The sequence below is a fragment of the Acanthisitta chloris genome, unplaced genomic scaffold (genome assembly GCF_000695815.1).
Source record: "Acanthisitta chloris isolate BGI_N310 unplaced genomic scaffold, ASM69581v1 scaffold19828, whole genome shotgun sequence".
Lineage (NCBI taxonomy): Eukaryota > Metazoa > Chordata > Aves > Passeriformes > Acanthisittidae > Acanthisitta > Acanthisitta chloris.
Genome location: NW_008688921.1, coordinates 88766 through 102372, shown reverse-complemented (window position 1 = coordinate 102372; position 13607 = coordinate 88766). Strand labels below are relative to the sequence as shown.

General features: G+C 40.1%; 1 protein-coding gene across 2 annotated transcripts in view; it reads left to right on the top strand.

Annotated features, from left to right (window-relative positions):
• Positions 1-1512: 1512 nt before the first annotated feature.
• The window catches only part of SPAG9 (sperm associated antigen 9), a 32257-nt gene continuing 20162 nt past the window's right edge, over positions 1513-13607 (top strand). For both annotated transcript variants that reach the window (XM_009081228.1, XM_009081227.1), the window contains exons 1-5: positions 1513-1811; positions 5599-5752; positions 9848-10058; positions 10563-10662; positions 11774-11895. In XM_009081228.1, the coding sequence (XP_009079476.1) occupies positions 1651-1811; positions 5599-5752; positions 9848-10058; positions 10563-10662; positions 11774-11895 (748 nt within the window). In that variant the 5' untranslated portion in view covers positions 1513-1650. The remainder of the gene's footprint in view (positions 1812-5598; positions 5753-9847; positions 10059-10562; positions 10663-11773; positions 11896-13607) is intronic.

The window sequence follows — 13607 nt, the reverse complement described above, 5'->3', positions numbered from 1 at the left end:
TTCTGCTCAGGCTTTCCCAGTTTTAGTTTCAGAGTTGTATGTGCAAATGAACCTCTTGGAGTGATGCAGGGAGACCTGTTAGAGCTCCCTGTGCATGTCTGGATCAGTTACATGCTGAGAGCAGCATCCTTTGGCCGATGGGAGTTGGGGCTCATTAAATAAGTCATGACTGCAGGAGTCAGCATGTTGGCCTGTGGCTGTCTCTTGTGAGAAGGAGAGCAAGCAGAGCTCTTTTTTAGAGCTAAAAATCCACAGCCACTCAGTCGTTTTGATGAGATGTCAGCACAGATGATTTAATACCAAACTTCACTTCTTGAAAATACAGAAAGCTTAAATCCATTTGAATGTTAGAAGAATAAAAAAGATAAGAGATGAGGACTTCATATTTCTGCCTATAGAAATAATCTGATTATTAGCTCATGGATTCAGTGTCTTTCACATTTGAGGTGCATATTGTCTGACCTTCACAGCACTTTGCAATTAGGCTGTCGTGCCTGTTATATGTCACATAATAAATGTTGATATCTGCTGGACATAGAGGTATTAAACAGACTCCAAAATGTATTTGAACATGGTACTTCTGTTCAAAACTCCTGTTTGAAACATCACATGTACTTTGTGTAGCCATAGGATGTTCCCTGTGCATGAATGCACAAGTAAGTTCTCCAATTTTTTTAATTTATTATGGACTTCTCTTCTGGTTTGTGGTTTAACACATGGGATAATTTTGCTTCTTTCTTTATTTCTTTAGTGTTTCGAAATACTTTTACTATTTAGCATTACAGGGGGAGAATATATCCTATTGGCCAAGTATTATGCAGTTGTAGTAAAAGTAAATGTTACTAAATATTTCTTGCTGTTTCTGTCCTTTTAAACAGATGATTCACAATTATATGGAGCACTTGGAAAGAACCAAACTTCATCAGCTAACAGGGGGTGATCAGCTAGAATCCACAACACACAGTAGAATTAGGTAAGCTATTTATTACGCTCTCACCCTGAAATGAAAGAAAAAAAATCCATTCATTTGTGTGTGCAAGACTTTGTTCTTTAATCCTACAACAACAGTTCGGCTGAATCGGAAAGATTTGTTGTATGATTGGAATGTGGTAAGAGAACAGTGCAGAAATCGGTAGAAAGAGGCTTTGGCTGTTGTGCTGCTAAACGTTGAGATATATTTTGTACATTAATCAGCCTTCAACAATTTCAGCTTTTTTGGAGTGTTTGCGTTCGGGTAGGCAGGGAAAATGTCAGCAGCTGTCCCGGCACAGCCAGGATCTCGGCGCGGCTTTGTGCACAGGTCGATGGAGGTGCAGATGTGGTACCCATTCGTCCTAAGGGCTCCATGTGAATATATTATGCAGATTTGAAGCTTTCTAGCCTATGAACTCTGCGTGCGAGGAGGGAGAGGGACTCCAGGGCTGGCTGTGTCTCTGCCTTGCTGCATAGATGCTGCGAGGAGCCCAGCGGCGAGGGGGAGGAGAGCGGTGATGTCATTGCTCTGGAGCTGCTGCAGAAGAGTGGAAAGCCGCTGCTGATGGCATTGTTTTTGTGGCAGCGGCTGAATGACAGACTTTGCCTACAAAGATACCCCCTCGGCCCCTCTGTAGCCTTCTGGGTCGCGGCGTTTCACCATGCCAGCGCAGCGCCATGAATCCTGGCTGCATGCTGCTGTTTGTGTTTGGCTTCGTTGGCGGGGCGGTGGTCATTAACTCGGCGATCTTGGTGTCGCTCTCTGTTTTGCTGCTCGTGCACTTTTCCATTTCTACTGGTGTGCCAGCTCTGACGCAGAACCTACCAAGGATACTCAGGTACCCCGACCTACTGAACCTTGGCTTTATGAGCTCTTTCCTCTTCTCTGCTTTCTCTTTGCCTTTCAAGCAGAAAGAACAAGCATTTCGTAGAGATGGAAATGATACATAAATACCAGGTTTGTCGTAAACATGTTCCGTACAGGCAGTATATGTTTTTATACACTCAAATTTCATTGCCTGTTACTTAAGCAAGTACAAGGTCAGTTGATGTATTTCTTGTGCAGAAAGGTTTATTGTAACCTGCAGTGCTAATGTCACAGATAAAGCTCATGTTCAGTGCATTGTCAGGTACTTGGCTGGTCTGGTGTAGCATAAATGTATGCAGTCTGAGGCTTTGTGCTCTCAAATTGCACTTGGAAAAATCAAAATAATTATGTAAGATCACCTAAGTGATGCTAAACCCACAGTAATTAGCTGATCACATTATTTTAAAGAAATCTAATTATTGGTTGGTGTGGGGGGAAAAAAAAAATCTTTCATTATTTAGGCATTAGGGTGCTTAAAGCCTATTCACTATTGTTCAGCCAAATGTTATCCTCTCCTCTGTCTCTGTACTTGTATGGCAAAGTGCCAGCTGTCTGTCCCCCCCTCAAGTTATGTTCTGTTTGTCCTACTTGCCTGGAGCAGTAGCAGACAGAGATGCATTAGAATGTTGTGACCAAAAGTAATCTTGACATGTTTTAATTACAAATGGAAAACAGCTGGAAAAGTTATAGAATGCAGCTCTCTGACCTGAAAACTTGACATACTTTGACCGTGGTTGTAAATTTAATAGTCAACTTCATTTAAAAAGGAAAAAAAAAATCTGGAAAGTAGTGTTGTCTGGAAGAGCTGTGTGACTTTTCAGTGCATGTAGACTTTGTATGGTAGGATGCTTTTAACTGGTGTCTGTGAGCACAGAAGGACTGTTCCAAAGGTTTAAAGCCAATTAATAGATAAAATAAATAACACTTATTAGTAAGTGATAAGCAACTTGTATGACTAGTTAAATAGAAAGAATTTGAAGTGTAACATTCTATAGTCTGATATAGTAGGGCTGCTCTTGTTTAAAAGGAGGGAAACAACAAACCCAAAACAGAGAACCCCTAGCTTAAAAAACCCCTAAAACAAAACCCCAGAACAACTAAAAATCCCCAAAATATTGAACTTCCTGTTCAATAACCTCTGTTAGATCTTTTTTTTTTATTTAAAGTCAGATGGTTTAAGAAATTTTTTTTTTTTTGTAATGTGCTTTTGCTCCTCTGGAGAGTATTTAATGGATTTCAGGAGCTTGGGGAAGCTGTGCTTTTTCCCGCCCCTAGTAATTTGGTTTAGGGATTGGAACTCAATTCCTTAGCCTGTATTCATTTAAAAATAAGATAAAAATACAGGAAGAAGGAATCTAATTGTAGCAGAACTGTTTCTAATTTTTAACACTAGTCGGATTTTAGAACAGAGCATCTGGCTGCTTATCCTAAAGGTTCCTGTAAATGCTTCAGTGCATCACTTCAGAATATCAGTTTAGGCTTTTAAAATGTGTTTCCATCCTGCTCACTGTGGTATTTTCAGACATCTCTCGGGTGCTAGGAGAGCAGAAAAGATTCTTTGCATTCCGGTCAACAACCAGTGAAACATTGAAATTGCTTCAGTCTAATCACACCATTTCTTTTAATGCAGACACTCAAATAATAACCTTCATTTCTAAACTTAGTCTTTTTGCAAACTTGGTTTACTGTGTGGCTTTGCCATGCACCTGAACTGTGTTTTAGCACAGCAAAACATGTTCATTATCAAAATTTATTAAAACTATTGGGCATAAAGAAGAGATGCCAGGTGTGAGCGTTTCAGGTACCCATCCAATATTCTCCTGAACGTGCAAAGATCAGCTTTGTGGCACATTCTGCAAGGAAGCAAATGTGTCCACAGGAGCCCTTGCCCCGGGAGGCTTTGCCCAAGGCCAGACCCCCGACAGTAATCGCTTTATGGTGCTCCTGCCCACTGAAGAACAGCTTTTCTTCCTCCTTTTTGTTCCTGCACTTCTCAGCCAATGAAACAGCCTCAGCCTGTCTTTGGACATAATCTCAGCTTCTGTGCTGTGTCTTTTGTTCCCCACACGCATTAGAGTTGTGGGAAACCTACCGACAAGCAGAACCTGTTACAATAGCAGGAATCGGTGGAATCCAGTTCTGCTCAGCTCTGGGGTGTTTCTCATGAGGACTTCTCAGCACAGTTAGTTTGTAGATGCTGAAACATTATCAGATGGGTTTTTATTTTGTAACCCTGACTGATTTCGCTTTCCTCACTTTGCTGCCTGCTTTGATCTGTTCAACTCCTTCCAATTAATGACCTAACTTGGAATGGGATTTATGAGAGGCCAAGAGAGCTGCAATGTGAAAATTAGCTGCAAAGATTTTTGTTACCGGGAGCATCTTTGTACACCTGGACTGGAAAGGTTCATGCCAGTCACAATTGTTTGCTGGTTGAACATTGTGGTTTTTGGCAAGGTAAAATTTACCAAAAGGAGTTGTACTGATCAACTGTTAAGTAAAATCCCTTCTTGACTATCTTTTCTTTCAGCAAAACAAACAAAACCAAAAGCATTTCCAAAAATGCTTAGCTGTTGCTTTTCAGCACTCCTTGTCATATTTTTGCATATCATTTATATGCAGGTGCTAATTCTGCACAGAATTCTGCCTAGGTTATGTTTAATTCGTGGAAGAAAAGGATATGTGGTTGTGATTTGACTTTTTATTGTGCTAAAATGTGAGAACTGTGCCATCACTTGTGCACACTTCTGTCTTCTGCCTGTAGTGTACTTAAAGCTGTGCTAGTTGATTACAGCCCTTTTTCCTGCATTGCATTGTTCTGCCTGAACAAACACTTTGCTTTATCTCAGTTCTAGGCCTGGCTGATATTTTTCCTTTTCAGGGCTGGCTGTAGCATCCTATGAAAGGCATTGCACACAATGGTTTTGTCTCTTGCTAGCAGGAAGAATGAATCCTTTTGTTCACTGATCACACTACTGACCTGGGGATTTTTATTTTATTTTTGAAGGTCAATACACAAACCTTTGGAATTTCCAAAGCTATTTGCCATAGGGAAGTGAAAAGAGTGAAGAGTTGGGATGAAGTAATTTGCTTTGCTGGCACAAGCTTTTGTGCAGCTTTAGGGTGACATGGAGTGTGGAACTGATGTTGGGTAAAACTACACAATTTTTGGCTGGGCTAGTTTTAACATTGTTAATTCCTCGACCCAGTTGTTTTCACTTACACAAATCCATGTAATTTCTGTGATCTCCAGAAATAAAATACTCTATGTTTTGAGAAGAGTTGAACTCGAAACTGATTGTTTACAACTTCTGAAAATGCTTCAGTTGATGACTTAGCTGTTGCAGAAGTTATGTGGGACTGTATCTTGGAAAAAAAAAGATGCAAAATGGTATTTTTAAGAGTGGCTGCTGAAAACTGTGATTTAGTCTGAAATAAGGAAACATTTTTGCCTCACGCTCCTGTTTGTGTTCCATTTCGGTAAAACTTTGGTTTGCTATAGATTAGCTACAGTGTAAATCAATAATTGCTATTTATAGCCAGGCAATTGACTATTTGCAATCAAATAATGTGAAATGAGGAATTATCAGGTGCTGTGAAGCAAACTGTGTGTGCTGCACTGTGTATTTAATAGACCACAGCGTATGGATGTTTGAACCTATAATTTCACCACTTCCCTGCTGATTGCAGAAGCTTACAGGAAAATAAATGCTGTGACATCTGAAATGGCTGATGGAACCTGTGTCTCTTCCAAACAGGAAGGAGCGTCCAATATCCCTGGGCATCTTCCCATTACCTCCAGGAGATGCACTTCTCACGCCCGAGGCGCAGCGGGAAGCAGCGGAAACGCCGGCGTCAGAGCACTGGAAGTTCCAAGAGCTGAGCCAGCCACGGTCCCACACGAGCCTGAAGGTGAGCACACAGCTTGGCTGCCTTGTGTGTCAGGAGAAACTCCCCTAACAGGTGATAGATCCTTCGTAGGAAGCGAAAAAAGCAAATTGAAGGGGAGGAGGGAACCCCCTAAATCCTCTTTGTATAAGCCAAGCGTGGTGGTTACTCAAATGAGCGTTGAAGGAACTTCCTTACTGGAAGAAGCAGTTTGGGTTGTGTTTTCCCAAGCAGTGGTAATACAGGTTAGTTCTTCTCTTACTCATAGGAGTGGGTCTTTTCTTTTTGACTAAGGACCCTTTCCATAGGTTCCTACTTGTTTTTACTCACTAGTTATGTGACTAGGAAGTGCAAACAGTCTGCTGGATGAGTACTGCCTTAGAAGGAAAGTGTTGGTTACTACATAAGCAGAGCTCTTCATGCAGCCTCTGCCTACTCTCAGGCATAGAGTGTAGGTAGACCTTAGAGTTATGAATGACCTAACTTTTCCTAAATTAGCCTGTGATGATGGTTTCCCTTACGTGTAGCTTGGCTATAATTCCTGCCATTGTTCTGTGTTCCCACAGTGAGAGGGTGGCATGGAGTGGAGAAATGGGGGAGTGGTGTTGGAGTGTGATGAGTCTGGCAGTCAGGACTAGGGTGCACTCACAGCACAGCAGGAGGAGACATCTGCAGGGTGAAGAACTCCAGAATGTGTAAATCTTCCCTAGATATCTCGTGATGAGGTTTTCTGGAAGACTATGGATGCACTGTTATTTCTGGGAAGTCATACAGCTGAGGGGAATTTCCTCCTAAGTGAGCTTAATATTTACCTAACCAGGGAATATGAAACTGATAAGAACTAAAAAAAGCTATGCAGAAGTAATGGGAACCCTTTCTGGTTTTTTCCTTAGAGGTCATAGGGAGATAATGAGAAGTGTGAGTAATGGTTAATTATATCAAAGTGACAACACGAGTTTGGTTCTAAAAATTTGTCACTTTAAAATGGTCTTAGCCATGAGTTTGGATCTTGAATTTGTCCTATGCTAATTAACATCAATTAATTGGCAGATTTTAGGAAAGCTGACTTAAATACAACTTCAAGTTACGACTAAGAGTAGGTGGAGATGAGGTTTAAAGGAAGATCTCTGATCCCATCTTATCCCCTCAGAAAATTATGCTGGTTACTCTTTGGTTATTCTCAAGAAGCCTCCAAATAGGCTTCTTGACAGAGTTTCTATAAAAATAATGCACTGCTAAAATGAGGATTTAAAAACTAGCACAGACTGGTGTTTTTCAAACCTAGTTATTCAGAATCAGTTCTTTGGGTCCAAAGCAGCATCTGCTTTTTGGCTCTCAGTGTAAAGTACTTCAGAAGTGAACCTGTTGAAGAACATGATGCAGTGAAGTCAGAACCAGAATTTGAGACATTTTTCTCTAATACTTTTCCTCTAAATACTTTTCACATCAAGTACAAGGCAGGAGTGAGGTTCTGCTGCTTTCGGGCATGTGTTTTCCATTCATGCATGAACATGTCATTAATGGTCAGTGTTTCCTTTAAAAGGATCACAAGGAGTAGGTGTCAGGAAGAAACCCAGGCAGAAAAACCTGGATGTTCTATAGCTTCTATAGTAGTGACAGTTCTGGATGTCACTGTAAGATGACATACAGTTATATACCTGTCATTCTCTTCTGCTCATTTCTGCAAACTCTTGAAGATGAGATAATTCAGCTTTAATTACTTAATTTTTAAACTATTTTTTCCTTTTTTTAGGAAAAGTCCTTTGGCACTATGACCAAAAACAAGTCAGATTTCCTAAGTCAGCACAGCACTGACTGTCGAATGTTTAGGCTTTGAGATATTTTGCTTAATTCATTGTCACTTAATGGAATTGCATTTTGTTTTCTTTAGCTCCAGAACAAACACTCATGATCGTTTAATCTGTGTAGTTTCCAAGAGTAAGCTAAAAAAAATACAGTAGATAATAAAGTCAGAAATGTAAAATAGATGGGATGATTGGAAATTCCCCTGAGGAAAGGACAATTCTATTCACTGTTTTCTCTTGTGCTATCAAGCTGTTTTTCTTGTGTGTGGAAGTCAGTGATCAGTCTGTGCTGCATCAGTTAGTGGATGCTTTTGGAATACAAAGATGGAGAAATGTTTGAGCAGAGCCAACAGCTCTGTTGAGGTTTTAGTCCTCATTTGTGTGAACTCTGGATCCCCTTGGTAAGAGGTACCACTTCCTCCCTTCTGTATCTGCTCGCTGAAGTATGAATCATTAGCCAGGGCTGAACTTCACAGATTCAAAAGGCAATTGGGTAAATTGCAGAGCTTTTTTCCCCGTTCTTCTCCTCCTTTAGGGGATGTCTGTTGGCTGTTTGTGAATACTTCTGTCAGAATATCAGATATTAATAATTGGTTATTCTGCAACTTAGGAAGGGCTGAGAACTGTCAGTAATTGATAGGCAAGTCTGGAAAGTGCTGAATTCTGTTTCTAGGGCTTGCAAATTCCCTGTGGGGATGTCACTCTAGGATGCAAACTCTGCATATACATAACTGTGTGTTTTCTTCCCTGCCCTCACAAATTAAAATCTTATCTCTCCAGGAAGTTTCAAAAGTAAAAGTTTAGAAGTTGCAATTCTTAGTAATCTTAAGCTAAATATGAATGAGGGATTGTATGTCTATATGGAGCTCTCTTCTGTGAGTTTCTTTTTAAATAACTTTGAAAGGTGGTTCCACTTCCTTCTCAAAAAGGGATCCTAGTAGTATGTGAATTTGTACTTTGCAAAATCTAAACTTGCTTCACTGATGAATAGTTCAGGTATCCTGAGCTAACAGACACATTATCTTCAAATGTCACAGACTTTGTAGAAGCTTTGCTTTAACCTCTGATTCTCAAACCAAACCCTAACAGAACTTTTTTTCTCAGAACTTAACCATCCTGCCTTCATTTTGCACACACCATCCTCAAGTTTCATCTTTATTGTCCCCAACAAGATTCCTAGAAAATAGTGGCCTAAACAGGGTGATTTGTTTTCCTGTCTGCAGTGAGCTGTTGTTCACTGTCATGTGCTGTTTCAGTCATAGTGAAGACATCTGGATGCTGGTGTGGGTCTGTCAGGAATGAGGGGGAAGGTGTGAATGAAGGAGATGAGAGAAGGTCCAGCAAAGGGCTATTGGTATGCTCAGGTAGGAGCCTCTAGTTGTATCAAACACAGTTCAGCCTGTCTGAGTAATGGTCATGATAATAGTCCAGGAGCTGGGTTAATCCCACAATTAGTGCCATACTTGTGGGTCTTGATACAGTGTCATTGTGAAGCAAATTGTTGCCAGGAATCAGCTTTCAAGGAGGAGCTATTTGTTGATGTTCCATAGTTGATCTGAAATCTAACTGGACAAGTTAATTCCATGTCTCATTCCCCGTGTTGTCCAGGGCTTACAGTTCAGACTGGAGTTAATTCCATGTCTCATTCCCCGTGTCGTCCATGGCTTACAGTTCAGACTGAAAAGCACATAAAAAGTGTGGCTCAAGTGCTTGCAAATATCCCTGGCAATGTTCAAAGCTAGGCTGGAGGGAACTTTGAGCAACCTGCTTTAGTGGGAGGTGTCCCTGCCCATGGCAGGGGGTTGGATTGAGGTATCTTTAAGGTCCCTCCCAACCCAAACCATTCTGTGATTTTGATTCTATGATTTATATCAGTTAGATTAATTTTCTGCATCAATGCCTCACTGTCTACTTTTTAAGATGTTTTAAGAGAGCATGTGCATTTTGAACAATCAGTTTTATAACAGCATTGGGAAGACTCATCAGTTCGTTGTGCAGCTAGGATTATTAGTATGGGAATTCTGCTTGTTGTCTGGAAGACCCAACAGAAAAGCACCCTGAAATTGTGACTATAATTATCAACTGAGATCAAACATTAGTATTAAAAATAAAAGCCTGTTTTATGTAGTTATAACCTTCTTAACAGAAGTGAAACTGATGTAGTCTAAAGATGACTGTACTGGCTTAAAGTATTCTTTCCATTCTTGTTTCTTTGCTTTTGCATAATTTTCAGTAAAACACAGTAGTTTTAGTGTCTGTTCTTTAGTTTATATGCCCAGCTTTTCTAATAACATTTCAATTTGTGTCATTTTAGGATGAGCTGTCTGATGTTAGCCAAACAGGCTCAAAATGTACTACTCCAGCATCCACAGCTGCTTCAGATGTACCTGTGCTGCCTGCTGAAACTCCTCAGAAGGAAAATGTGGAAGGGCTTGCAAAGGACACAGAGATGTCGAATGAGAAGCTGGATGCAGGCAAGAACATTGAAGTGCAGGTAGCTCAAGAGACAAGAAACGTGTCCACTGGTGAGCTGCTTTAACTTCTTAGTGTGTGGTTACTGTGGACCTCATATTTCATCAGTTATTAGATATCTTTTGTTGTACCACAAATGAGAAACATTAGAAACGTTCATTTTTTTGCTCAATATTTTAAGGAGTACAAAATATTGGTAAGAACTGTGTTGTTTCTCTGTGGCTTTAGTCCTTTGTCCTTTAGAATCAGAATTATTTATGACATTTCCTTGGTACTTACCTAGACAGGAAGCATCATGAGGTGATAGACATGTTGGTTTCAGTTGCAGAAGTAGTTGAAAATAACTACAGTTGGATGATTTATGTTAAATTCAGGAAAGACTCAGAAATTCCAGTGTCTGCACTAGAGTATCAGAATCTATAGGTCTTCTCATTAATTACCTTGATAAGTCTTTGATCAGAAGTCCACTAAGCTGAGGGTTGATTAATAACAACTAATTGTATTTAGTATGTCATGATGGTTTGGTTTATTGAGATGTTCTACTTGCTTTTCCCTAGGGGGAAATGAAAATGAAGAAAAATCTGAAGTTCAGGCAATCATTGAGTCAACTCCAGAGTTGGATATGGATAAAGATCTGAGTGGATATAAGGGTTCCAGGTGAGTTGTGGGTTGTGATCTGAGTAATAAGACAAGTTTTAGAAGGTGCAAGGCTTTGATTTGGAGCTTGCAACTTGTAACTTGTTCAGAAATTTTTACCAGACTAAGATCCTGCATTATATAACAAATCTCCTACTTCTGTGACCTTATTTCCCTAAATTCCTCAAGAGGTTTTAAGTGCAACAGCTGTTCTTTATTCTGTTGCTGTGCCTGATGAGTATTCAGGGTATTTCATGCTATGGCAGAATTAAGAATGCTTAAATACTTTTTCCATATTTCCCAAGCACAGGGTCTGTACCAAAAAGCCTTTTCTCCCTAGATCAAGATTTCAAGGTACTAACAGTTTCCAACCTGTGCCCTTGTGTTTTCACCTGTATCTTTAGAATCTGGATTTCTGACTGATTTTGCAAATATTACAGCATTCACTTATCAGATTCTGGTGTATAATCTCAGTGTTGACAGAATGCTTTTCCCTGAGTCTGTTTCCGTGCAGGCTCTTGCTTGTGACGGATAACATCTCTTTCCAAGCTCTATAGCCCCATAAAATAAACAGATGCTGTTTTAGCAGCAGGGAGTGCCTGATCTTTTAGGCAAGCCCTGAACAATTCAGGCTCTAGTTACAAGTCTGTCAAGTGTATTATCTGTTTGTGTGTTTCATTCTTGTGGTGAGATGGAAAAAGTCACCTTGTAAAGTGAAGGTTAATGGTGTAAGAGCTTGGTGTGAAAGGAGCCTCTTTTGTGGCCAGAGGAATATTTTGATCTCTGACTCTTTGGTTCTCTTGCATTCTTGTTATATTAAATGACTTCCAGTTTGGCTGAGCTGTCTGTTCTTGAGGCATTTGAGCTGACTAAGTCCTAACAGGGCTGAAACTTGATATGCTTTAATTTACTAAAATCCTGCCCTGCTCAATATCAGCAACTACTTCAAATTTGAGATCTTGATGCAAAAGTAGTGTTTGAAATTACTTCGGGGAGTTGTAAGCCAGCTGAAAGCTGCTGGGTTTTGTTTGGGGTAACAAACGAACTACTGGTAAAAATACAGAGAAAACTTTCCTCATTGTGGGAATGTTTTCTTCCTGCTTGTTCATGTCCTGTGTGATTCTCTGCTCAGCACTCCGACCAAAGGCATCGAGAACAAAGCATTTGACCGTAACACAGAGTCACTCTTTGAAGAGCTGTCATCTGCTGGTTCTGGCCTAATTGGAGATGTGGATGAAGGTGCAGATTTACTGGGTAAGAAAGGTTATTTAAAGATGCTGTGTACAGGAATTTTCCTTGTTAGTGGAGTGCTTAATTATTCTTGCTGGATTTATTGTTAGGCTTCATTTGCATTACAGTCGTTTGAGTAGCATCCTAAGGCACTCATTGGAATGCAAAACCAGGAGAAAGTGTTTGTTCTTTCTTTCAGTATAAAGATGTCAGCCTTAACCTTTTGGGGCACTTCTTACACTATTCTCTCTTTAGTTTTTCCTATATGTTCTCTGGTACACAAGAATTTTTATCTCAAGGAAGGACTTTGTGTCTTGAACTGGTTTTAGGTAGTTTAATTCAGATTGTGCCTGATCTGTAATGGCCTGGCTTTGGATGTCTAAGGATTTTGACTTGAAACAGCAAAATGCCATTGTGGTAATTTGAGAATCAAACCATGAATTGAAAGGGAACCCACATTCCTCTTCCCCCTAAGCAGCTTGCTGCTACTTCTGTGCTGACTGACCAAAACATGAGTTTGGGGAATATGAGTTGATCAAGAGCAAAAAAGGTCATCAGAAGAATGATCTTTCTATAAGCAGTATAGCAAGATAAATTTGGCCATATCATTGTTCAGGCCTCATTTTGAAATAATGAAAGCTGGTACTATGGAATGTGGAAAATGCAGATGCCACTCTTGGGTGTTTTAGAAATGGGCTGTGTACAGAAAATCAGCAGATTGTTTGCTTCTGTTGTCTGACCCAGCAAAATTACAGATTGTGAGGAGTTTTTAGAACTCCTGTGTGCAATCTGGATTGCTGGTTGTTCAGTGTTTCACCAGAAACTTAATTTACATCAAGCAGGTGATGTTTTTGCAAAGTGTTACTCACTAGGAGTAATGGGCCCATCTCCAGTCTGAGATGGATTTTCTTTGTTGTCACTCTGCTGAGCAGTGAGGACCATCACATCCATCTGAAACTCTTGGATGTCACTCCATTGTCACAGGGACAACCAATCACACATTCTGCATGCAAAAAATACAGATACTGGAGAAGTATTAACATAGAGCAACTTCCATCCCTTAGCTAACCTGATAAATTGATTAAAGAAATCAAATGACTGCCAGGACATCCTGATCCACAGTGCTTTGTTCTCCATGGACAAAAAATAATGGACTTTGTCACTGACTGGATGACTATTTTCTGTAAAACTGCTGCTGGAAACAGCAGTGTGTGCACACTGAGCTCGTGGTTGTACCTGCGTTTGGTATGCAGAATGTGTTGGTCTGAAAATCTTCCTTTGGAACTGTCATTTCACTGTGAAGACAACTAGAGTCCCAATAGTGATTGAAAAGCCACATCTGCATCCTGCATAGTCAGTGTGTTTCAAGCCTTTGGATCTGTTCTTAAATGAGCATTAAACTTCAGTTTGGAGTTGTGTAAAAGTAGTTAATTGGGATTCTCTAATCTGTTTTCTCTTGGGCTGCATACCCAGGGGAATATTCTGGTGTGTATGCTTCTTTTTTCAAACAATCTTTGAAATCTGTTGCTTCTCCAGTGAGGCTTTCTTGGCTGCTGCTCTCATAAAGTACATTCTCTGCATTTTTTCCTTGCTTGGTAACTTTTTTTTTTTTTTTTGCCGTTGCACTTTGGCTTTCTAGTTTTTGTTCTTGCTTTATAAAGGATCCTGAAACCTGCTGGAAGTGATCCTATGTACTTTTATCTGTGAATACTGAAAATGCTTAAAAAGCAATAGCT